The sequence below is a fragment of the Seriola aureovittata genome, chromosome 11 (genome assembly GCF_021018895.1).
Source record: "Seriola aureovittata isolate HTS-2021-v1 ecotype China chromosome 11, ASM2101889v1, whole genome shotgun sequence".
Lineage (NCBI taxonomy): Eukaryota > Metazoa > Chordata > Actinopteri > Carangiformes > Carangidae > Seriola > Seriola aureovittata.
In genome coordinates this window covers 6696916-6723797 of record NC_079374.1, presented here as the reverse complement: position 1 = coordinate 6723797, position 26882 = coordinate 6696916, and the positions used below count along the sequence as shown (strand labels likewise).

The 26882-nt window shown below is 39.9% G+C and overlaps 1 protein-coding gene across 3 annotated transcripts in view; it reads right to left on the bottom strand.

Moving 5' to 3' along the window:
- Positions 1–318: 318 nt before the first annotated feature.
- mphosph8 (M-phase phosphoprotein 8) overlaps positions 319–26882 on the bottom strand; it is a 30132-nt gene continuing 3568 nt past the window's right edge. The window contains exons 3-14 of one of the 3 annotated variants that reach the window (XM_056388864.1): positions 25321–26346; positions 21045–21141; positions 20000–20260; positions 19625–19747; positions 18777–18865; positions 8653–8793; positions 8158–8244; positions 7057–7211; positions 6583–6734; positions 5694–5818; positions 5289–5372; positions 319–3734 (exon numbers count right to left, since the gene is read on the bottom strand). In XM_056388864.1, the coding sequence (XP_056244839.1) occupies positions 3693–3734; positions 5289–5372; positions 5694–5818; positions 6583–6734; positions 7057–7211; positions 8158–8244; positions 8653–8793; positions 18777–18865; positions 19625–19747; positions 20000–20260; positions 21045–21141; positions 25321–26346 (2382 nt within the window). In that variant the 3' untranslated portion in view covers positions 319–3692. Of the gene's footprint in view, positions 3735–5288; positions 5373–5693; positions 5819–6582; positions 6735–7056; positions 7212–8157; positions 8245–8652; positions 8794–10632; positions 13464–13887; positions 16268–18776; positions 18866–19624; positions 19748–19999; positions 20261–21044; positions 21142–21728; positions 23459–23944; positions 24091–25320; positions 26347–26882 lie in introns of those variants that run through there. The other 2 variants (XM_056388862.1, XM_056388863.1) reach the window with 2 other exon arrangements.

Below are 26882 nucleotides of genomic sequence, written 5' to 3'. Positions count from 1 at the left end.
TTGCCAGTAAACAATGATATACAATATTCAATTCTCACTCAATAATTTAAATTTATCTTTCTCTTGTATTATTAGACATGAAACTAATAAAGAAGAAGAAAAAGAACAGGAAATAACTTGTGACTACACCAAACTCCACGTTTTTATGTGGTAAATTAAATCTAGAAGTTATCACATACCCACATACCTTTTTTTCTCTTCTTACTTCTACTAAATAAAGCCTAAATAACTACTTTGAAAAACGTGTGATCTGAGCACCTGGCTTATCACGTACAGTGACACAAAGTTTGTGTGAGGAACGACACAGAGAACCCAGTGTGAAAATAAATGTACACATTTTATTCAGGACAGAGACACGGCCTCAGGGTAAAGCGGTGACTGGCTGCGGCGTCTATACAAACAACATTGAGGTCACTCTCTCTCTCTCTCACACACACACAAACACACACACACACTGTACATCTACCTGCAGGAAACATTCAGAGCCAAATATTTGTCAACACGCTCAAAAATAAAGGTGCACACAGGAGGCAAAACAGAAGACCCGAATCCTGTTCGCCCGTTAAAGGACCATTCTACTGTTTTTCTCTCAACTACAAATCCTACGTATTGTTCCTTACGCTGACAATTTTTCAATGCAAGCTTGAAAGTTTCAGATCTCTTAATAGATTTTTTCCTTCCTTCCACGCAGCCACTGACTCATGTTCATCTCTACGCACTGCAATAGTCAATTAGCAAACTCCTGAAACTTGCTACATCGGTGTAATTCACTTATTATTGTGGCGTAGTCATGAATGAAGCATCACTAGCAGTTTAAAGTCCAGATTGATTTGAAAAGTCTGTGCGGTCGTAATGGTAATTCTTTTAGATTTACACAACTCAAGTAAGTTTCAAGAGTCTACTTCTGATTCTGAACCAATCACTACATGGAAAATAGGACAAATACATTAAAAACTAGGACACAAAGCACAGTGGTTTGCAAAAATGGGTAGATGTACTTGTAAACTTTGTAATAAAATTAGCTAAAACATGCAAATTGACTGGTTAAAAGTCTGTTCTGAAGTTATCTTTGGTTTTTCCAGATAATCCTCAAACAGTCCTCCTGACTCCCAAAGGTTGGATATGCGAGTTTTATATATTTTTCTTATTTAAAACACTTTCCATTTCACACCGATCATAAATCTAAGTAGTCACATGATTATAGAGCTGCCCACAAATTGCTAGTCAACAAACAGAACACCAAACACATCCTTTTCCACATGTACCGACTCGTCAGTTTTCATGTTTCTTTGGCTGCGTTGTTCGAAGTTCTGCTGCCACTTAACAGGCTGAACGGAAAAGTACTGCATGCAAGTCAACATTGTTAGGTCGGGGATGAAGTGAGTGTCAACATGAGAGAAGCATGATTTCTGTTGAACCCATTTGCCTCTGGTGTCTAAACCGAATCAGGGAGCTTCAACACCAGGTAAGCAAGAGGTGAGCAGCTCTGTAATGACACGACCGAAGGGAGTACAATCAGAGAGTGTCAGAAAAACAGGAACCAAACAGTAAGGTTTTCTTAAAGGGGGGGGGGGGGGTTCTTGGGAGAACCAGCTGTTTGAGGTGCTGAATTTGAACATTTATTCAGAAGGTTTTTGTACTAGACTGAACACACACCTAACAGTTTAAGTCTGCTAAAGACAAACAGAGATCCGATTATATTTTCATGCATATGCTCTGAATACAGGCGTCCATACTGTCTCTACCGGGTCGTCTGGTTCTTTTTGTAACGTATTCTACATTGTCTCTGAAATATGTGTGTATCAAAATAAATTTCTGGAGTCAGATTTACACTCGGAGCTGTTGGTTGAGTTTGTTTAACAGTCAAAAATAGTACAACCGTGTATATTCCTCCTCCTCAGTTTTCAACTGTGAAAGACAAAACACAAGATGGTGTGAAAACTGGATATTAAGGCAGCATGGACAGCAACACGGACAACATTTCAACGGTACTGTTCCACACTTATATAGACATATTGCTGGCCTGAGCTGAGTTCAATAGGAAATATCACACAGCTAAAATCTAGGCGTGTTCTCACAACATTTGGTATTTGTCTCCCTGTAGAGGGGGGCCTTTAAAATCAACTACACTTTTCAAATCCGGGCAAAAAAAAAAGAAAAAAAAAAAAAAGAAAAGAAGACTGTTTTTGTTGGAGGAGTGAGTTTTGATTGGCTGTCCTGCACCGACAGGCTCGGTACAGTGTCCCTGTAAAAAAAAAAAAAAAACCCCAAAAAATCCTGCATCGATCAATACGTGACCAAAAAGATTTCCAATTTTAAAACCCCTGACCTTCACAAGCAGGGCGGTCGATCGAAGGCGAGACATTTTAGCCCTTAAAAGTAGATTAACATCAGAGTTTTTCACTGTAACACACTAAATAATTTAACCTACTCCTAACAGTGGCAAAAAGCAACAAAACATTAGCAGTCATCAGATGACACTTTATAACTGTATATAAGTATGTATATATTTATATATAGTATGTAAATATGTACAGACCAGAAAATATAAACAGCAACAAGGAAGGCAAAAAGGAACTTTTCATTCATTAAAAACGCAACATCTTACTTTGAAATCACCTCATTCTGGTGTGTGAACTTGTGGAAAAAAAATCACTGTAAACAAGATACTGGGCGTCTAAAGGAGAATTACACCCAACTTAAGGATGCACGTGTGTTGTGTCTGTGCCCCACGTGAGTTGAGTCAGTGTCAGAACTTTTATATTTCTCTTCTGAAGTGATGTGACTGAGTTGTGAAATTAGGGAGAAAATAGGTCTCTGGTTTTGTGAAACCAAAAGATGTTATCAATCTCGGTTGGCGAGAAAATCTCTCATTCTGTGACAAAAAAACAACAAAAGCACAATTTCCCATTTGTTGTTAACACAGCTGTGTCAGATTTGACAACCAGTAACGCATCATAGCTTTAGGAAAGAGTTCATAATTTTTGACTGAGAAGAATAAAATCCTGGGGGAGGGAGGGGGTTGGCAACACTCACACACAAGTTTATACACTGAAATAAGTCCATTATAAAGTAATGTGTCACCAAGAACAACTTGAGTGGGAAAGCACCAGCTTGGTCCAAGGAAAATGCTAAAAATAAAAAAAAATAAATTAAAAAAACAGCAATGGGAAATCCCCTCTTCAAATTCACCCAAAAATCCAATCTACACACACGTACACACAAACTAGGTCTATGAACAAACACACACACACATCTATCATATCCAGGCTCACAGGAGGTGGAACTCTGGGGGGAAAAAAAGGCACAACCCAGGAGGGTTTCAAACTCTGAAGTTTTACTAAAGTGGAAGAGGCGGGAGTTTGTGGCTGCCTCCTTCCACCCAGAAGCTGTGGAAGCAAAGGTTTCACCGACAAATGGACGGGCTGCTCGAGGGGAGGGTCACTCGTGAGATCCTCGGATTTGTGCTGCACGTGAAGGACGAACGCGGAGCTGCTGTCTGGACAGGATTCAGATGTCGTCACTGACGTCATTTCACTTCACGGCGACGAAGATCCAACAAAGTCTTCCTCTCTTACAAGACAGTGAGCTTGGCAGAGCATTTCAGCCGCTGCTCGGTGTGTGTGGCGGTGTGTGTTTTATTTGTGTGTTTTGCTGTGGTGGCCAGGGCTGGCGTGACTTTAGAGGAGCCGTCACTGCAGCTGCACTCTGTACGCACAGATGAGGAGTTTGACCTGAGGAAAGAAGAACATCAGTGGAAAAAACTCAGTTAGACGTTCTGTTAAAGAATCCACAGCTAATCTATTACAACAGTTTGACTTTTTGGTAGTTCAGTTCTTAAAAGCTTTTACTCTCCGCTGCAGAGAAAATTGTACGTTTGAGGAGTTGATGAGTAAGGCCAGCAAAAATACCAAAAGCAACAATAAATTAATTCTAACAAGTATCATCTGTCATAGAGCCACACACACACACACACACACACACACACACACACACACACACACACACACCAAATGTGACTGAACTGAAAATACTGCCCAACACACACATTTCAAAATAAAACTACACTGTATATTTGTGAACTGTTTCCAAAGATTCACGAGTCCCACAGACAGAGTAGGGAAGTTGGAAAAAATTGTTTTTATGGGATTTTTTTTTTTTTTTTTGGCAAGAAAGAAGAAGCGTGGAGAACAACGCCAGCCTCATCCTTTAACATGAACTGACAGCCACCGTCACTGAGCAGGAAAGAGATAAAGTGACTAAAGCACGTCATCTCATATAGTAAGAATGACTTGAAGCTCAGAGAATAAACCCTCTAATTTTGTTCACCAAGATTTTGAGTACGTTTCACTCCGGACTGCAAGAAATGATGTTCCCTCGGCTGTTTCCTGAGCAATGTTTGAGACAGAGCATGAGCCCAAAGGCTACGACATGATTCTGGATGCTCGTCAACAAGAGCCCTGACAGCGACTTGCATGTTATTTGTGGTAGCTGGCTAACCTTAAGAGTGATGCTGCAGCCAAAAAAAAACTTTGTAGTTTATTCCTTCGGGTTCACTAAAAGACTGCAAAGTGCTGCATTGGTGTTGTGCCACAGGTACAGGTGAGAGGATGAAATACTTTCCAGGTAGTTTTCTTTTTAGTTTAATCCACCATTTATAATACTGTGAAATAGGATTCTACACCTCTGTAAAGTTATCACGGCAGAAATCCTCTCTCCAGGGTGGCCAGGTCACAGTAGTAGAAGTGCACTGTTACAGAGTAATCTACCAAGAACTGAGCACTTTCACTATGATCTGAACGGGGCCTTCATGAAGCCTTGTGATCAGCTTGGATTCTTTAGAGTTCATTTGGGAAAAGTTTGAACACATTTCCTCTCCACTGTCCATCTGTCCACTCGTATGATCCACTTATTATTACAAGGCACTCACATTTTCACTACAAACTAGCCGCATACACAGCGTCTGTCTCTGTCCTCGCATCCCCTTGTGTTGAGCTCGCGAGCAGGCACTCGCCTCCTTTCATTGGTCAAGAGTGATGCTCCATCCAAGCTCACTCATTCAGGAAGCTTCTTTCTACAATTTAGATTTGTCCGAGCACTCGGTTTCCTGCAGTGCAGCTCTCGATAGTACATGACCGTTACCATGAACACATAACTGTGTCTCTAAAGCTGCTGATAGCTGCATCATTTATGCTCCTTTAAAAAGGACAAATTCTCAATCCTGAAAACAGCTGTTTCTCAGACTGTTTGATGACCTGATTGGTAGAAGAGTCTTTTTTGTGTCTCACCTTGGCTGTTGGTGCTTCTGCTAGACGAATGAAGAGTCTGTTGATGCCTGGTATTGGGCTGAAGGAGTAGATGAAGTGGCTATCCTGAATATTTGAAGACAAACATGGAAAAAAATTAGGAAAACAAGTATATCCGCATTTAATATAAAAAGATTTACTAAAATAAATCCAGTTATAAACAGCAATGCATACATACAGTTGTTTCCTGTGAAGTAGGTGGTGTAATAGGTAATGTGAATCACATGCAGGAATGGCAAACTCCTTCTAATGAATCTAATGGATTATAACTATTTTTATATGTTGCCCACTTTTGATCTGCTCGTTTTTTAAATTTGTTCTGATGCACCTCTTGGTAAAATTGAGCTTTTCTGTGTAACTGAACAGCTGTTTTTGTCAAGAACCAACCAGGAAGATGGGCAGCTGGAACTTGTCGTTGAGCACCACGGCGTGAACGCTGCAGGGGCCGCAGAGCCTGGCTGTGATCTCGCTCAGGAAGTTGGCGTGAAAGATGAAGAGGAGGATTCCTGAGCCTGGAATAAGGAGCGAGAGACGAGGGTATCATGAGAGAGGAAGAGAAAAAAGAATAAAAAGGTAGAGAGCGTTCAGCGGATTAAATTTAAGGCTTTTTAATACCATTACAGAGATGCACCACACTATGGCATCAATAAGGTATTTTAATTTTTATCCCTCCTTCAACAAACACTTTTTAAGATTTTTTCACGTTCATAATGGTCAAAGAACGAGGGAAGACCAGTAGGGACAATACGGCCTACAACTATTCATTAAATAACAAATAATAATAATAATAATAATAAATATTTAAAAAATAATAATGATTCTTAGTAGCATAATATCAATTAACAAGTTTATAAACAAATTTGTTCATTCACATTAATGCTGAATTGACAGTAAAACATAATAATAATCATAATAATAATGATGATGAAATGTAATTCCATTAAAAAAAGCTTAAACAGTTTCCTACATGCACAATCCAGAGCTCTACTGGTCTCATATGCAGTTTATAGATGAGGTAATGTAAAGGTATAACATCTCCCAGCAGACCATTTTTAATAGATATAATTGTGCAAGAAAAAATATTTTTCATAGCTTATATAAGGCTGTTTCTCTGAGACCTGCAGACACCCTGCTCCCACACTGTTGTCTCCATTTCAAGTGACTTCTTTTGTTGGGTCTCAAGCCCATTGTTGAGAGACTCAGATGGATCAATAACGTGATCAGCCCAGCACCATCATCTCTTAAGCTGTGTGAGATGATAAAGTTGTGTTTTTACCCTCCGGTTGTGGCTGCGACTTGAAGGCAAACTCCATGGAGAAGTCGGGCCCCTCGCAAAGCCTGTGGCAGGCCAGAGGGAAGACGGGCTCCAGCAGCACCAGACGAGACTCAAAGTACGCTCGGATGGTGTCCTCCGCCACACTGGACAACCTGACCGGCAGAGACACAAAGAGTTACAGGATAAGATGGAGTAGAGCATGACTACACACCAGACAGCTGTGTAACCAAGTGTAGCTGCTGTATATCAGTTAGTAAGAGCCATGAAAAAAAAAAAAATTATTTGATACTTTACTATCAACATGAAATCCTTATTTTCAGAAATCAAACTTCTTATTCAAACTTATTCAACAAAAACATACAACCAAAAAGTATTTCAACATCTAAATACTTTTTGTTTGTTTTTCCTCCAACACACACAAACACACACACACTCACACACACGTCTCCCAATCGTTTCCACCCTAGCACTCACACGCTGATGTGGTCCCTGATGAGGTCGCACACCACCAGGTTGTTGCTGAGCTTGGCGAAGTACATGGCCGTGTGTTTGTGTTTGGACAGGATGTTGCAGTCAGCTCCGTACTCCAGCAGGAGGCGCACTACGTCAGCGTTCCCTCTTTTACATGCCTGTAGTGGAAGACGGGAAACCTTTACAAACACAACCTGTGTCCCATGTATAGATCCCTACTGCTGTCATTCAGTCTGCTGGATAAGAGGCCTAAAGGTTCATTACAGGTTCTTTTCTTCAACTTCTCCTAAAACTTAAACACTTTCCAGACGATGCAGTGGAGGATAAATCATGTCTGTCATTACTCTGAAGATTAAAAACACGTCATCCAAGCTGGTTCAAGACTATTATTGTGATCTTAGTTGATACATTTCTGACCCTTCTCGGCTTGTGCGTGAAGTTTCAGGGCGGCTGGGTGACATGACTGAAATCAATGTTGCTATATGAAAGAACAGTTTGACGTTTTGGGAAATATGCTACTAGCAAAGAGTCGGATGAGAAGATTGATATGACTTTCATGTCTGTATGATAACTACAAAGCTGCAGCCAGGAGAGGGTTAGCTTAGCTTAGCACAAATTGAATCCATCATTTAGCAAAACAATATACCTCCTTTGTCTATTCTGCACAAAAAACTGAAGTGAAAAATGAAAAACGGCAGGGTTACGTGGTGGAATATTAGCCGGGGCGTAGTGACTTTCTGGAGTCTTGTTGCCACCATGATGTCACCAGCAAACCAACAGAGCCTCTGTGTTAGTTACTGAGCTTTAAAGGTGCTGGCATGGGGATTGTTTTAACCTTGGACAACTGTTTCCTCCGGATTTAACGGTCTTCTAGCCGTAGCTTCATACTTAGCAAACAGACACGAGAGTGGTATTGAGTCTCAGAAAGGAAGCAAATAAACATATTTCCATCAATATTGAACTATTCCTTCAACAATTTCCTTGAAGTAATTAATTTAGACAGCATACTACACTCGTAATAATCACAATTCAATTCCAGATTGCTAAATGATTATCAGCAAATTATCATCAAACACGAGGCTTGTGTGTGAAATGCAACGTTACCTTCATCAGTGCGGTCTCCCCGCTTAGTGTCTGAGCGTTGAGGTAGGAGCCCGCCTCCAGCAGGATAGCAACGGTCGTCAAGAAATTCTGATAGAGGACAGAAATAAAATTAAAGCTGTGAGAGAATAAACAAAAGTGGTGACTGTCTGCATTTTAGTCTCAGCCATTTCATCCCTTATAAAAAGGTTAATATATCATTTAAGGTATACCATTACATTTACATTCATACATGACCCAATATTGAATTCGGGAGATTCTACACGTCACTGAGTCTTAGATAAAGACTGGGTGGATCTTAACAGGAATTACATAAGTCTGTATTATCATTAATCATTTGCATCTGTGCCTTAACAGAACCATATGTAAGGCAATTGTAATTAAAGTTAAACCTATACATATCTCTGCTGTTTTTTGTGATAAGTTTTTACAGTTTCTGACTTCAGTGGAAATTCTAGATGAAATTTAATGTCCATAAATAACATTTAGCTGACTTACCTTTTCAGCAGCGTGCATTAGGGCTGTAGTGCCGTTTTTCTGTCGTCCATTCACCCTCACCCCCTTCTTTATCAGCAACCTGAGGATGTCGTCCTGTCCCCCCGCTGCTGCCAGCATGCTCAGGGACATGCCACTAACGTCCTGTGGACAAAGAAGAAAGATACAAAGCTAGTGTCACAGACGAAAGGCAGTAAAAATGACCAGCTTCTCACTAACCTGCTGACTATTGTTAGAGTTTGTATTGTGTCATAGCTAATGAGGGGGAATCCATGACACTTAAAACAAAGATTTCTCAAATAGGCTTTTTTTAATTCTGCTGTTTTACAACGGCAGACAAAACACAAGGTTATCATCAACTACAGCTCTTTTAAAGCTACAATGTGTCAACCATTGTGTTGCGCTATCAGACGAAGTGTTAGTCCTTCGTTTGCACTTCATAGTTTACAACTGTATCTGAGGAAGGCTTGTGTTCAGTTAATCGGCTTCTGGAGTTATGCTGCTAAATGCATAAAAAGTTTGAGCTGAACAATCCCAATCCCATGCATCCATCCAGTATCTAAATCATCCTCTGCAGGATTGTGGAGAACTAGTACGGCTTGGACAGGTGATCAGTCTATCACAGGGCCAACATAGACAAACACCCAACAACCTTGGATGTTTATATACCGGGAGGAAAGGGGAGGAAATGTATGCGGCCACTGGGAGAACATGCAAACATTCATATCTTGCCCCATAGCACCAAGTGGCCAGTGAATGTTTGAGGGGGTGTGATGTGTACTGTTTATTGCTATTTAGCAAATAGCAAAACTAAGATTGTGAACATGGTAAACATTAGACCTGCTCGACACTGGCATGTTAGCATGCTGACATTAGTCTTTTGATCAAAGACGGCAGATTCTTTAGTCTTGTGTAAATTTCAATACTACAATTACAAATAAAATCTAATAAACATTTTTCAAAAAGGGGGAATGGAAAAAAAAGGCAAAAACTAACAAAAACAAATATGCAACATCTTTTTTCATAACATCTTCAAATTTTCAAATTTTAAGCCAAGGAGCATTTTATTGTACAAGCAGAAGTTATAAGTTCCTTACAATACTTAATAAGAAGCATTAACTGAAGGCAACATTATTACAACAGGATGAAGAGTAACACGCACTGTGTATACAAGAATGATGAAAGAAAGCTATTTACTATAAAAGAAAAAAAAAAAACTTTGCTTTGCAACATCAAACAGCAATGGTAGTGTCTCAACGCTCTTGTCTCATTTGCAGAACTTCCACACAATTCTTTTCCAGTTGCAGCTGCACCTCAGCTACAGCTGTAACTAATGTATATACTGCAACACAGATATACCCCATTCACACTGAGGCAACAACACAAGAAGAAACATTGGTGTGAATGGCGGAAATGGGTGAAGTGACCCAGGTCTGCACTAATGCATTTGGTATGAAAGGGTGAACACTGTTTACTCTACAGCTTCTACTGAGGATAATAACACAAAAGCTTTTGTCCCTGACAAATAGCAGCAGTGCTGTCTGATACTCTTTGACCATAACTTCTGCTCCTTTTGACCACAAAGAAAATAAACTGTAGATTGTAATTTTCGTTTTATGTGTTTAAACAAAGACAACTACAAAGTCAATTGACCTAACAGAACAACACATTGTTCACAGCTCTTGCTGAATATCTAGTGTAAAATAAACACTGTGGTGACAAAAGCCCGAACCTGTGTTCAATTTTCTTTCGTTTTAAACCTTCAACAAGGTTTGTAGATAAAAGATATAAACTAACTTCCACTTAAAATTAAATATCTAATTTCTTTGTAATTACTAAACTGCACTTTTAGTCATCATTTAGTCACGATAATATAAGGAAAATCAGATTTTTTTTTCTTATATTACATGGAAGGAATTAATCATTTCATCCACTATTTAGTGTGTGGTATATTCAAGATTGCACCATTCTGTATCCATTCAAAAGGGTTAAAGGATGTCATTTCTATTGTTAATGTTGTTTTTTATTTTTGTTAGTGTAATAATGCTTCACTTCTGCAAAAATGTTTTTAAATAATCCAACACTGTGATGCAACAGCCCAGGTAGTTAGCCATGATTTAAACATGATTAACAACACACGACAAGTATCAAGATTGTACTTGCTATGTTGTGTTAAAATCAACATGAATAGAAATAACTCATCAACCTAATGTTCAAAATAAGGCAATCTGATCTTGGCAACTGGATATTAATGTCATAATCATACTGATAATAAAAGCTTAAAAAGTTAAACAAATGAGACCAATGCAGTGTATTTTACCTCAAATTAGAGTACATCAAATACAATAAAGTACTAAAATTTTTCTATACAGTTGCTGTATAGTGATACAAAAATACAACCAAACCTTTCTGCAGCTTATTAATACACATGAAAAAGAAAATAAAACACATATAAATGAAAATAACAGACATTTAGCAACAGGATCTTCAAAAGAAAAAAAAAAGTTTTTAATATTGAAGTGCTCCTAATTCTCTAACATCCACAATGAAGGTATGCCATTACTGCTGCAGGCTATCAGGGGCCATCTACAATTTAGGCTACTGGCTAAAGCAAGAATATAGTACACTTGGGTCAGGCATTCAGGAATTATGTAAAGCAAGTCAATGTACATCTATCATGTTGGAGGGATTGGCTGCAAATATTTGCTGGTAGGTTTTTGATCATCAAAATTCTTAAAAATGCTACTGAAAACAGTGCAGGCAGAAAGATTGATGTCTAAGTACATTTTGAAGTAAAGAAGATTAAAAATCCCTCTGGAAATGTACAGTCACTGAGGCTACCTTTGCTCAGTGCAGGGTGGGAAAACCTGTTCAAGGTTGCCCCAAACAATTCAGCCACTGTCACCTTTCACCGTTTACATTAACACTGTGTCTAAAAATGTGAAAGCGTGTTCGGGTGCCACAGCGGCTATTTGCCACAGCCCACAGCCAATGACTGGTGGCAGGTTGCAAATCCTGGCAAAATGAGGATCACGTTTACTAAATGATCACATATCTAAATTAGAGCACTTCCTAGAGATAACCTGTGATGATCCGACAAACTGACAGTTATATAATTGACTGTGTTACATACGTATAATCATATTAAACATTAATATCTGCTTTTTCTGAGCCAAAGTTACAGTACAAACATCCTTAGTTCCACCCATTTAGTGTATATTCATGCAACAGTACACCAATAGCTTGGTCTGGTGGACTTATTTCAGAATACTTCATGATGTTTTTAAAATGTGTGGTTTAAAGAATGGCAGGGCAGTCTGTAAACGTTGTCATGATCTGTATGACTACGGAGACCAAGATTCACTGACAGTACATTTCACAACAATTCACATCTGCCGAATTTTTAAGCCCCAAATAATATGGGGTTAAAGCCACAGTCTTCACACACCTCCAAAGTCTCACTGCGCACTAATTGTTTTCGAGCATGTCCATTACAAATATTTACAGGGACAAATAAACGGGGCCATCCCAATCCGTGCTTGAATTATGAGTCTCTGGTTCTTGTCCTCCACTTTGTTTGGAGGCAACCGCGTGCCCTCTTCTTTTCATTGACTGAATTGAGTTATGTACAAAATACTTGACTTCCCTCCATGTCCTGCTGTTCAAGGCAGGTTCAGCAGCTAAACATGCATCACAATCCTTTTTGCCTGGCACTTTCACCAGTTTACAGAAGTCTCCAAGCTGACGCCTGACCGCTGCCTGTTCCTCCTCACTCCACAACCTCTTGTTTCTCTTTTGAGGCTTGACAGCAGGAGTGACTCGTCTTCCTGGAGTGGACATGGGTGCACCATCCTGTCCCACTGGTGCTCTGTCGGGAACACTGGGTCCATGGATTGTTGGGACAACCTGTGCGGTTGTAGGGGCCCTGGGTGAGCTTGTGGGGTAAGCTGGTGTACTTGAATGGTTCAGAGGTGTGAATGAAGAAACGATAGGCCTACTTCTGTCATTTAGTGGAGAGAATGCAGGGACCATTGGAGCACTTGGAGTATTTAATGTGGTAAATGTAGGAACCATTGAGGTACTTGGAGCATTCAGCGGACTAAAAGTAGGAATCATTGTTGAACTTGTAGTATCCTGTGGTGTATACACAGAAGGGGGTGGCATAGTTACAGCATTCTGTGTATACGAAGGAGACATTGGAAGAATTTGGTTGTTCTCTGAAGTGTATGCAGGAGGCATTAGTGCATTTGTAGTGTTGTGTGGAGTAAATGTAGGAACCACTTGTGTATCAGTAGCATTCAATGGTGTGAAAGTAGAAATCAATGGCTGACTTGTATGGACCATATTTGAACTAGTGGAACACAAGGATGCATAAGTTGAAGCCATCTCTTGGGGGAATGGTGTTGATTCTCTCAAGTTTGTTGGTGGTGTCATTGTCATACAACAATTTGAACTTTCTGTCAGGTGATCTGGATGCACTGTTGTCAGACTACAGACAACGTTTGCATCTTCCAAATCTTTCTTTGTGGTTTGGACTCCAGCTTTAGGACTCTTTGGATTCAAAATGTTTACATTCCCTTCAGACCTCTGTTGGCTATTCCTCCTCCGTATTGTCTGTAGTGTGTTGTGTACATAGTTTTTGACATCTGTCCAAGATCTTCCACAAAGATCTGGTTCAGCAGCTATGCAAGCATTGCACTCCTTTTTGCCTGGGACCTTCATACTTGTGATAAATTCACTCAAATAACGCTTCACTGCAGCTTGTTCCTTCTCACTCCAAGGTCTTCTCTTTAAAGCACCCTTCTGTACAGTGCCTAAATGATAAAGAATGTAAAGAATCATGGTTATATAAAGAAAATAAAATTTTTATCCAATTAACAATGTAGTGTCTCAATTTAAAATGACAGAACTATGTTAAGAGCTTGCCAGTTCATTTTTGAGTTTGGAAAAAGCAGGATTTTGTTTTGTAAGCTGCTGTTTCCACGACTGTGTGACACTGTCAAAAGCTCCAGAACAAGCACGTAAATGGACCTGGAGTGGAGATTGTTTTGTCTACCCTGGTTTCAAACATCAAGAATGAACTGGGATTAGAAAAACTATTCTACGACAACTTCCAAGGAAGTAAGTGGAGATTATTTTGTCAAATGTTAGCTATACTTTGAGAGCTACATGCCATGCAACGTTTGATATCAATTACATCATTAATGTAAAAAGGTTTTAAGAGCAAACGGTACTCACCATCCGTTGCCGTGATGGGTGGACTTGATGGCAGTGTGCGATCCATCTTGAGCAATTGTTTGCTCACTTCCTCCAGCTGTGATGCATTTTTTGAGAGATTGTAACACTCTTGGCTGCTCTGTCCCACTAGCTTAGCTACTTGGTCCAATTCATGCTCACTTAGGCTCATTAGCTGCCAGTAGCTGGCAATTTGCTCTCTTAATGATGAGGAGAGAAGTGCTTCTGGGTTTTTAACTCCACATTCCATCGCAGCCCTTCGGAAACAATCCAATCCTCTGATGAACGATGGACCTTCAGTCCGTGCAAACAGGTATGGATTAGTTTTTGACACTCCCGCTTGTTCTCGATTTTCAATGAGTAAGTCGATTGACAAAACCATCCTTTCTGTTAGTAGAACCAGCATGTTCCTTCCATACTGACCTTCTAGTTCCAACCTAGTGAAATTGGAACCAAGGTCCAGCTCCAATTTTGTGCTTTTCCTTATCTGATCTGCAGAGGGCACAAATGTTCCACTTCTCTTTTTGCAAGTGTAAGTTTGCAAGAGCATTCTGCCAATATTTCCTACCCTTCCTCTGTTGAACAGACACACATCTGCTAGAGTGGCCTCGCTGAGCTTTTTCCATGTTGACAAACTAGGACTTTCTTTCAGTTCCTTCCTGGCTTCATCTTCTTCCCCTGTGATAAACCTGTGGAGTTTTATCAAATCTTCCGTTACGGTTGATTTGTCTACTTCCACTTTTTTGACGTCTTGCTTTAGAGATAATGCAAGAGCTTTGCGAGAAAAACACTCATTCCATTTTGTATCAAGAAGCTGTATGAACTTTTTCACTTCACTTTCTGTTTCACAGTCCTCTGTCATGCGACTTTCCCCAAAAGCTATTTCTGCAGCTCGTTTCAAAGAGTAGCCGATCTTTGAGACAAGGGAAACAGTTTTAAACTTACTGGAACTGGGATCAAAACCACTAACTTTTTTTGCTCCTTCAACAGCCAATTCAAATTTGGAGGGTAGACATACTTCATGCAAATACCTCACACTCTTGTCAAGCTCATTTACAGCGAGCACAAATCTACCCAGTTCCCTCATCTTTTGTGCAATATAAGCAAACTGAGACTTGTCATGTTCATACTTAACAGACAACGCATTGCCATATTTACAAATAAGTGGGTCGTTTCTGATATGTCTCGAGATGTCATCTTGATGCATGATGTGGATGATTTCCTCACAGCCTCCGGTTAAGAACTCTGACATTGGAAGAAGCCGGGAGGCAGCGCTATAGACTCTGCCTCTTTTTATCCTTTCAGTAGTTTTTTGATCTCCCTTTCTGGCCTTACACGACCGCTCATGTCTCCATAGATCTGTTTTGCGATAAAAAGCAAAGCAGTGTTGGCAGGGCAGGAAGTCACGAACAGATATGCTGGGATTTTTCACCTGTTTCTTAGTCACAATTTCCCCCTCACCACTTTTGAGAACATGGCAATTATGCTCATAATCTCCTTTATTTCGAATTTGGTCAAGCAAAGACTGCCTGACTTTGGAACCTTTGGGAAAGTGTATTGCATGGGCAACATCTGTTTCCTCTGCGTGTTTCCTTTCTAAGTGCTTTGAAAGTTGGGTGAAAGCCATTTTGCAATATAGACAGAAATGTTTCTTGCTTGTCTCTTTTTTCTCCTCATCCACTGTGCTAGGTGTTGTTTCAAGTACTTTCTTACAGGTCCTCAGACTTGCTCGTGTTGGTTCTTTCTTCTCCATAATTTTCCTTTGGCGCCATGATCGCCTTTTAGCAATCTCCTTTGTGCCCAACTCAGACAGAACTTTATCTGTACTTTCTGAATGACCTGCCACCACATCCTCTGCCTCATCATTCGAGTCATTTGCTTCCTCAGGGATACTTTGTTTGTCAGCAATGCCCTTTTGCTCCACTTTTTCATCGTCCCTTGTCAGCTTCCCCTCTTCATTTGTGGTTGGACTTGAATTACCAAAGTTAAAATTCATTTCACTTGATAAACCCACTTTTGTGTCATCTGACATCCCGTCTTCCTCTGCTTGCCTCTGGTCTTCCTTTCCTTTCCTTTCCTGCTCTGTAGCTGAATCACAAAGAGTGTTTTTGAATTCAGTTATATCCTTCCCATCTTTTTGGATATTTTCATGTTCGCTCATTGTCACTTGCTCAGTGTCTGTGCTGGCAGGGCAGCATGGCATTTTTTCGACATCATTTGGACCATCCAAATCTTGTGGGATATTCTCTTTCTCTCTTGGAGTACCCTCTTCATTTCTTGCACTGTCAAGGTTAGAAGTCAACCTAAGAGCATCATTCGAACTTCTCTCTTCAATCAAGCTCCTCTCTGCTTCAAATGACCTCTTCTCACCAATAGTACACGCCTGTAAAAGAACAAGTATATGTAAGACTCATCGCCAAATCAGATCCCATGAATAATTTGATTAAGTAAGCTTGAAACACACACCAATTAGAAAATAAAGGCGGGAGAAAAAAAAAAACAAAAGCTAAAATTTGTTTTGAGTTTGGTTTGATAAGTCAAGATTTTTTTTTTGGTATTGCCTTGTCAAAATCCTTTGCACACTTTTGAACTGCTGTTTAATGCATCAGCACCTTGGCAATGCCCCACCAAGATCCAAGCTCATTCAGACAAAAGTCAATGTGATGGCCACACATCACTTTTTAGCCCAACATCAGTATCAAAAAACCCCTGACACCTCTCAAATCTCCGGTACAAAAACCACATGTGACCCATTCGAGAACAGTTAATGGCTTTATTGGATCAAGCAGTGTTTTGACATTGTAAATGTCTAACCAAGTATATGTAGTCATGGGGTGTTGGATGAAATGCTACATGGATAGAACAGAATATGCACTGATAACTAGACCTACATTCATGGCTTGCAATCAAAACAAATAATTATGTTACTTTTGTTGTTATATATACATAAACGTTTGGCTTAGCATAGCAGTGTTTTTACAGTAAAATCTATGAAACTGGTGATTTAACACAACATGCTTTCAGTGTGGCTGAAAAACATCTAACAGTGTCCAGGCCCAGGCCGGATACAGATGCTAAACATTAGTTTTTATTTAGATGTCATCTATCCTTTCAAATTAAATTTTTTTGATGGTAAGATAAAAAAAAAAAAAAGTGCTTAATATATGATAGTTAACTGGTGCATGCTGCATATGTGTTATGATAATGATGATGATACATGTTCTGAAAGCATATACAGTATGTACCTGCTTCAAAGGGTTCATCTTGTCCTATTACTTCTTGTTTTCAGTGTCTTCTTCCATTGGTTTGTTCACTGCAAGACAAAATGACACCATAGTCTCTAATGTGCACACATTATGATGAATATATAATGATGAATGAATATAATGTCCAATTACACATAACATTAAAGAGCCATTTTAAACATCTGAATGATACAGGATGGTGGCATGCACAAAGAATATTAACCAGACAAGAGCCAAGGCTTTTATCTTGTAGTTTGGCTAAGCTAGGGAATCCCAAACTTGACTAAAACTTTCACCTTTTTTAAGACATTGTATATCAGTTTAAATATAAACAATGTCATAATAATTAAATAGTATTATTTCCAATCACAATTCCGATATAAAAACAACTGAATGATCAGCCCTGTCAAGGATGCCATGGCAATAGGGTGACAAAATAAGATAGCTTATCTTCATCCATCAGACGACAGAGCCAGACAGTAAGATCTCATATAGGATTTTTTTTTACTTTTTAAATATTCTGCCCAGGTGAGAACAATACAGTTCAGATTCAACAGAAGAAAAATGGCCCTTTAAATCATAGTATGTACTATTTACTAGACAGTCGTTTCTGCTTCATAATACAAAATCAAAAAATAGCTATACTTTGGATTAAATTACTGCCTTTAAAAATATTTACACCATAATAACACTGCTAAACAGATGATCCCCCCCCCCCATAAATCTATTTAAGAAAACATTTAAGGTCACACTCTTACCTTGGTTTGTTGCAAAAGGCGCTTTGGAGGTGCAAAAAACATCTTGAGGCGATGCGTAAGAAGTAGATACGAAACAGTAAAGTCTGTCGACGTAGATCTTGAAGAGGCAGATTCCTTGATGCACAGTTGTGAAAAAAACTTTAGCTGTTCATTTACGAATAATGTATTGGTTACTACTGAGATCCTTTGACTGTACTAGCTTGAGTCATCACCGCTTTGTCATGTCGCCCTTGTGAGCCAGTGTCCTAACGTTAACTTGCAAATTTATTGGAAGGTTCTCAGTAGAAGTCCCAAATTTGATTTAGTCAAATCACAAAAAAGATTGTGTTATCGGTGACTACAAGCAACTCTAATGTGGCATGACAAATACCAGCTCACCAGCTTCAAGCTCCTGCTTTAAACGGTTAATGTGGAATGTCTCTGGCGTGCTGACATTCCACATCAGACAACAGCAACACTGTTTATGTCAAACGCTTTTCACATATTTCCAACCATGTTGCTTCTCCATCCGCAAAATGAAGTGTAATTTTAACGCGACGTCAGTTCATGCATTTGTAATGCAGAGGACTGGTCAGGCAAGTCACACTCTTTAACACAGCACTGTGTTATACTGCTCACCCACCAAATTCACTCACTTCTTTCATGTGTTCACACAATCACTCCCACTCAAACACATTGGGGCAACCAAGGTGCAAGATGTAAAATTGGAAAATGTGCTTTTGTCTCGGAATTGAAGGCTAAAGAAGCCTTGAGATATATGTCAATTAAAAAGAAATAGGATACAAGCAAGTCAGCAGATAAAAAATTGGATGGCTTGGGTGAATAAAATTTACAGAAAAAATAAATATATTTTTTTGAAGAGGAAAGAACAAAGATAGAGAAAACATACCTCTTGGTCCAGATTGTAGTCCTCTTTGGAATTAAGGGCCAATTTTACAGCCATGTAATCTCCACTTTTCACAGCATCCCGCAACTCACCTAACAGGAACAAAGCAGAGCCAAATGAAGCTTAGAGAAGGTATATAATATAGAGGCTACAATCAAAAATATTTTACAAGATACTGTAAAAGTACAAGAAATAAAATCAATGAATAAAAAAATTAAAATAAAGACTAAATAAAGACAATTTTTACTCAAACAATCTAATAACCTCATTTAAAAGTGAAAAAGTCTTAAGTCTTAAGACTTTGCAGATTACAGGTTTATAACTAATCCATTCATTAGAATAACAACTGAGGGAAAACAGTTGTAAACTTAATTGCAGCCATCTGAAGCTAGTGTACTTTCTGCATATACAAACACGCAAGGGTCCAAGTGACATAAATTTTGTCACAACATAGCTCTAATACAGCCGTCTGCATAGTAACATAATATATAACAGAGTTGTTGCCATTTTGGATGTCCATGCGATTACATGAACAATATAGGGTGTTGCAGAACGGCTGTAATGACAGACTGTGTGCTGTGAATTGAAAACACTGTAAAACAAATTTTAATCTTGTGTCCCTGTGTTTAGTTATCTCAATCATATGTTGATGTTAGGAAAAACTGTCTTGTTGCTGTGAGGTAAGAGTTTAAATTCCAAATACAATTGTGTGTCTTTGTAAATGTCCTTGACCAAGTAAAAAAAAAAAAAAAATCCCCAATCAACCCCTTGAATGCTTCTAGATAGCAGTAGTAGAAACTCATTAGACAGCAGTCAGTTAGTTGTCTAAGATGAGAGAGGAAAACACTCACTGGGTGATAACGGTGGACCTGACAGAATCTCATCCTCTCCGTTCAGATGTTTCTGGAAGTCGTCCAGAGTCATCCAGTCCAGGTTGAGGTCCATTCCAAGGCTCAAAGTGGCTTGGCCCTTGTCTGTACAAAACACACAATGCAGAGAGATGCCTCGTTAGTTGGCTGGCTGAAACCCTGCATACTGAATTCAAATCACCTATTATTCTCTCCGGAAAATTCTTGCTCACACATGTTTCAAACCACAATCTTTGTAGAAATGTTTAAGTCACATGTTAAATGGTCAAAAATCAACAAAACTGACATCTCAACTGTGCAGAAGGAATTATATCATTAGATATGAAGCATGTGTTCAGTGGCCAGTCAGACACCTACCAGATTTGTCAGCGCCCTCTGGTGGGTCCTGGGCATCCTGATTGTCATCACAAGCCATGAAGAGTCTGGGCTCACTGTCGTCTCTCCTCTTCCGCCTGTCATCTGTTGGGGTTCTCCTTTCCCAGCTAGGCCGCTGCGCCTCCTCTGGCTTCTCCCTCCGCTCCCGGGAATCCTCTCCAATCTTCAGCTTTGTCGTACCTTCCTCTCCTTCCCTCTCATCACTGTCCAGGTTGAAGCCATAACTCTGCCCGGGTCTGGGGACTAAAAGGGGGAGCAGACAAGTTGTCATATTTCTTTGGAGATGTGTCTTTAAGAGCCTAAACTACCTTTCACCGTTTGTCACAGCTGTCAATCAAACCTAGAGAAAACATCAGCTTCTTTTATCTTCAAGATTATTCTGCCATTGCCCAGTGGGCATATTCATTAAGTAGTGCTATAACTCGTGGGGGAGGAATGTGAGTTTGTCAGCTGTTTGAAACACTAATAATTTAATATTAGTGTTTAATTTTAATTTAAATGTAGGAGAGTGTACACAATTTCATTTACGAAGAGATAATCCCTTGAATCTGAACAACAAAATTATGGAATTTAATTTTGTATAATATTAAAATAAAAATCATTATACCTTCCACAAAACTGGAATGTATCCGAACCAATAATAAAAAACAAAAAACAATATGAAGTGGTAACAACTGTAGTGTTGTTTGGAAGATACTTTTTCTTTAAATGACAATACAACAGAACCACATATAAAGTTGTAATTTGACAGATTATAAAGGGGCAAATAAGAGCCTCATTTGTATTATACAGTCCTTTTGTTTTTGTTAATGAGCGACATGTAAACAAACTAGACGCCAGCACCTGAACTTTTGGGGGAATTGCAGGAAAGAGGCTAAAGGTGCAATCACACTTTGACTTTATTTTTTTTTTTACCTACTGAATTTTGTTTGTGTTAACGTGGTGTTAAGTTGCTCTTTAACTGAATTCAAACTAAGCAACATCAATAACTACATGTTTTTTTCCAATGCCTCTGTGTCGTGCATACCATCTGATTGCTTGGTCCTCTCCGTCTTCTCAGCCTCTGCTTTCTGAGCTGGAGACTCTTTGGTTGTCTTGGGGATCTTCTCAATCTTTCCTATTAGCTAATGTTGGCATACAAAAAGAAAGAAGAAAAGAGAACAACATGGTTAACATCTTGTAATTTTCCAAGAAAACTGAGCAGACATCAATGTTAGCTTGACACAAGTCATAGTTAACCTAAAAAATTATATTTTTGGTTCACCGTATTCCTATCGAATATATTGAAATGAAAATTAAGTATTTGCTGTGAAATCTCTGAAACCCCCTTTTCAATTTGGCAACCAAAGGCGATTATGACATTATAGAAATATCTGACATTATTCTCAGTGGTGTATGCAGGTTTGTCTGGTGCTACTCCACAACTGCCTTCAAATAGTTCTTCAGGTCTTCACCTTTGACTTACATCTCAGCAGGATGACTGTTCATCAAGACCAGTGCTCACTCAAGAGCTCACTCATGGTCTCTTAGAACTCGTGCTCCTCTGGATTCTGAGGCCTGTCAGCCACTTTTCAAGTAGTTTGACATGCCCTGACATTTTCATACATTTCACACATCTAAAAAGCGTTGATCCCAAAGTGCCTGCCCCCCCCCCCCCCAACTATAAGTTTGGAAAGAAAACGAATTGTAAAAGAAGAGGAGACAGTAAAGGCCTTTTTTCACAGTTTATTAAAATGCTGTGTTCAAAGCTAAACATTCAATGGATAAAATTTGAATAAATAAAACAAAATTTGAGGAACATCTGACAAGCATTTCCTTCAGAATAAGAAAAAGAACATATCCCTATATTATCTTATCTGGCATCCTTATCCGTCCTTATCAGGATGCCAAGCTTCAAAACAGTTTCTGTCCAGCTGAAGGCAAAGGTAGACGTCACACGCTTTGCACTTCCAAGGGGTTTTTATTTGCTTTCCCCTCTGCCTCCTGCAATACACGCAGGTCTTGCGTCCAGCGGAAGCCCTCATCCTGCAGTCACTGGGGAGCTCAGATCCAGGAACTGGCATGTGAACAACTCTCTCTGTCTGTGCAGGGGTCTTCTGTATATTCTGTGTCACACCACACAGCTGTGCAGTGAGCTCCTCCATGAAAGCCTTGTGGGTCATGGTGTCCTCTTGCAGGAGTTCTTTGTGGAGAATGTAGGCATTGTGTGCAGCAATGTCCAAAAACTGAAGAAAGACTTTCTTGTACCATTTCAAGGTTTTGTGCTGTATTGTCAACTGCTGTATGAACTGGTCTGGCAAATCCACCCCTACCATGAGCTTGTTGTATTCCATCACTGGTGAGGGGCATGGAAAGGACTCTGTGGTCCAGACACCCTGTCTAGATCTCACTCTTCTCTGCACTGCACCCACTGTGCAGGCTGTATGGATGGTGGAGCAGACAGACACTTCTTGGGCGTCCATCCACTTCACAAAGAGAAGAGGACCGTCCCTTATCCAGCGGTACATTCCTCTAGGTGATGTGTTTATCAGTGCATTGACAGTACTGCGTGGACAGCTCCTCCTCGAGTCTCTGTATGTTCCACAAGCACCATACTTAGAGTCAAACAAGTCCATGAAAAGCTTTGGGCTTGTGTAGAAACTGTCCATGTACACGTGGTACCCAGACCCCAAATACCTTCTGTCAATCAGTGACATGACACAGTCATAAGACTGTCGCTGGACAGTGGGGATGTCGTTCTTTCCAGTGTATGCAGTTAAACCCACAGTGTACCCATTGCTGGAGTCTGTGAGCACAATCAACCTGTAACAATTCTTGTTTGGAGTCGTCCTTGAGTACTGATCATGCACAGCGAGATTTCTGCGGGGATGATAGAGGACCTTAAAGGCATCTTGAATCGTGCACATGAGGGGTTTGACCCGGAACAGTCTGTCATGCTCGGAGGTTCCTCTCTTGGCATCATTGACTCTGTCCTCATCTGGGTCACTCATGTGGATGTTCCAGGATATTTTCTGGTATCTGTCCCGTGTCATCACCTGTGACGGGAAAAAGACGGAAAAGATGTTGTTTTTCCGCCAGTAGTCAGTTGTGCTATCCAGCTTGATTATGGCCATGTAGAATATCAGTCCAATGTAGCTGTAAAATTCAGTAACTCCAACATCCATCCATTTGTACTTTGCCCTTTTGGCTGCGTGCTTAGCAGCTTTCTTGTTGGTGTTCTGGCAGACGGTTTCCATTGCTTCCTCTGAAAAGAACAACTTGAAGAGATCCAGGGGAGTGTATTTGTCCTTTGGGTTCAGCTGCACACCAGGTCCCCTTACAGGAAGAAACTCCAGTGGTGTTGGAGCGACATCGCCATCACTTTCCGTCTTCCAGGACTGAGGTTGTTGACTGGGCTGACACTGAGCTTTTTTCTTTGCAGGTGCAATATTCTCCCAGTTTCTGGAAAATATTAAATGAAAAAAATGTGAACAGTTGCACTTTAATCACACTATGTTTTTTGTACAATGTCTCAGCTGTTAATAATATATTTTGGTTACAACAAATACATACATTTTTTTACATGTAGCACTGTAAGTTAGTTTAACTTTTTATATTCTTCTCTATTTATATCGCTGATTGTTTGTGTGTAATCAATCAGAATTGATAAACAATTTACACAATAAAGAAATGTATCTATTTACACAATAAAACGTAGAATTCTTCATTTACAAAGCAGCATGACAGCAGCCATGAAACATATTTACAAGTATTTCTACTTGCAATTAAAATATTTAATTATACCATCTACGTTTAGTTTACAGGACATGTTACATCTGCTGAAGTTTTAGCCGCTGCAGCTGCTTTATGACAGAGGTTTTATCTGTAGAAAACAATATGATGTGCTGTGCCTTGAAAGAATTGATGGAGGTAAAATAATTCACTTACTCATCACAATCATCCTCAGCGGGATCGAGTCGAAGCTCAAAATGGTAATGCTCTTCCTCACTGTCCTCATTGCTTTCATCGGAGGAGAAGCTGCAGTCATCCTCGCTCTGTTCCGAGGCTTCAGCAGCAGAGTGTCTGAGTGCCATCTTCCTTGGTCAGTGTAAAAAACAACCCAAACATGTGCTCTTGTTTATACATGTCAAATTGGGTGTTACCACACGTTTTCTCGCCACATAATGACCCAATGACGACTGTCCAATCACCATTCCGTTGTGATACGAATGGATCTACTGTATTTACAAATAGAGAGCAGCTTTCTCACTCAGATCCTGAAATGTGTTTGTTTTTTTTATTCGCCCTATAAATACCGACGAAATAAATTCACTTTTTAACTATATATATTTTAAAGTAGACTGTTAGAGGTTTTGGATTATGTTTTTTAAGAAAAATGTTTCTAGGTCAAAAACCCACTTTCTCTTTTATACCACCGGCGGGATTGCAGACCGCAGAGGGTTAATACGCACTGTACGACCATGTCGGAAAATTAAACGAGTTTATTTGGTTGTTTCGAACACTTGAAGGTGGAGTGAAAAAGCAGGCTGTCATAGACACGGGCGAATAATACCATTTAAAAAAGTGGACGACGGCGTATACTTTCAGGGAGTTGCTCTCATTGATTCATATCAAAAATGCCACAAATAGTTGAGTAACAAATGAACAAAAGAGTTAGACACCGAAATACGATACCTGGCCAATCGCAGCCTGAAATGGGTGTGGATGTTGGATTGTCTGTTTTGTAAAGTGTGGGGGCTGTGGGATTTATGACGCTATGCAACCATCCAACATCCAGTTCAGATAGAGTATAAATCCCCCTCAAGTCCCTCTGTGCTTTTGGCCAGCCACATAGGCAAAATAGTTTTTCTGATTTGCATATTGGTTTCTCATGGTTACCTAACATTCTCATGGCCATAGCCGGCTGGTTTTGGTCCTGGGAAATAAGTAGTGGTTTGGTGAAGAGATGTAGAAACTTGTTAGTACGCTGAGAAGCCCCTTCCACGTGGACACACCGAGGACAGCTGTGAGGTCATTGATCCCCGTTTATCAGAGCAGTTCAGAGCTGATTGTAGGTTCTATATATGTACACAACACCAGTAATCCTGTACTGCTGTTACATATATTAGACTGGACCATGATGGTGGATCTGTTGTAGTAAAGTTGTAATGTTTTATATATTCCCTAAACAATATTTTCAAGAGCCTAAAAAGCATGTTTGTGTATACACATCTCTACAGTTAAAAAGTGAATAGTGTAGCCTCATGTAACTGTAAACAAATCTTAATTAGATTTGTGTGAAAATCAAATTGCTAATACTCTACCTTTGCGGGTTTGCTGTTTGTCTTCTCTACGGGGGGCTGATGAACTGGCTGCCGGCGTGGGGCGCGATCCTTGGCCTCACAGTTCAATAGGAATTTCTCAAAGAGGTTAGTGGAGCCTGTGGTGTCCTTCTGTCCCAAAACCTCCTCTTTAACCACCATCTCCTCCTCCTTAACCTTGACGCTGCTAGCCGCTGTGACAGAAGATGAGGATGACGATGATGCGGAGGAAGACGGAGCTTTGGGTGGTGCTGACGCGCACTCCTGCCCTTTACTTTTCGCTTTCTTATGCAAAGTGGAGCTATCACTTGAGTCTGAGTGTGGGGCATTCTCCTCCTTGCTTTTAGAGGTAAGGTTCTTCAGTTTTTGGAGGCTGCTTTCTTTCTGGGCAGCATCTGGCTTTTTGCTCTTTTTATCCTGGATAAGGTCCTTAATGCCCTGCAGCTTTACTTCCCACTTCCCCTTCTTTTGTTTGGACTCCACTCGTGCCTTTTCAGCTGACTTTGTTACAGTATCTGATGATGTAGTATCATCCATTTGGGACTCTGATGGGCCGTCACTCAGGTAGTCCTCCAGAGGTGCAGTGGCCTCATCTTCAGAGGTTTCAATCTTCCGTTCCTTCTTCCCCTTCCTTTTCTTACCGTCCTCTCCCTTTTCTTTCTTGTGCTTTGCTCCCTCTTTTCCCTTTTCCTTCTTGTGTTTTTTTGAGGGAACAGGCTCATCGTCGTCCTCATCAGAGTCAACCAGCCGTTTTTTTGATTCAGTCTTTTTCTCCTTGGGAGATGAGGGTGGAGTTGGGGCCCTCTCTTCTTCTTCTTCCTCGTCTGTTTCTGGTGCAGGTACAGGCCTGACATCATCCTTCCGTTTTTCTTTCTTCTTCTTCTTTTTGTCCTTTGGAGGCGGTTCGTCTTCTTCTTCTCTGATCTTTTTCTTCTTCTTCTTCTTGATGGGTGCCTCAGCTGGAGGGTCTTTGTCACTGTCACTCTCTGAGTCAGCATCAAACACGTCGCTCTTTGTAGGCAGCAGTTTCTAGTTGGAGAACAGGACAAGCAATGTCACATTTTAAGATCATATATTGTTTTTCAGGCAAGTCTGATGGCCAATTCTCTGTGCAAACAAACTAGTGCATTTGTTTGTCATAATCCAGGGCTGCAAACACTGACCACTATGGATCAGATAACTCACATTTCAGTAGAGTTTCAACAAAAACTGAAAGTTAGTTTTCTTCATATACGCAACAGCAAAATAAACCTTAAAATAAGTGCCAGGATACATCTAATTTTGCTAAGTCAATATTTTGTCCACTGCAGGTTTATACAGAACAAATTGTTATCTTGGACTACTAACTTGTACTTTTTGCACTGAGGAGTTATCTCACTCCCATTTTTTGACAATGCTTTTATAATTATTAATAATTCACCTGTGATCAGCTGTGATTTTTGCAATCAACAAGCTGCAATAAGTAAAAGTTAAAAGTGTACACAGTAAAAGCTGTACCTACACCAGTGTTCCTGTTTTGGTAAATATAGCAGGAGTAGCATTCTGTATACCCGACTGCCAGACTT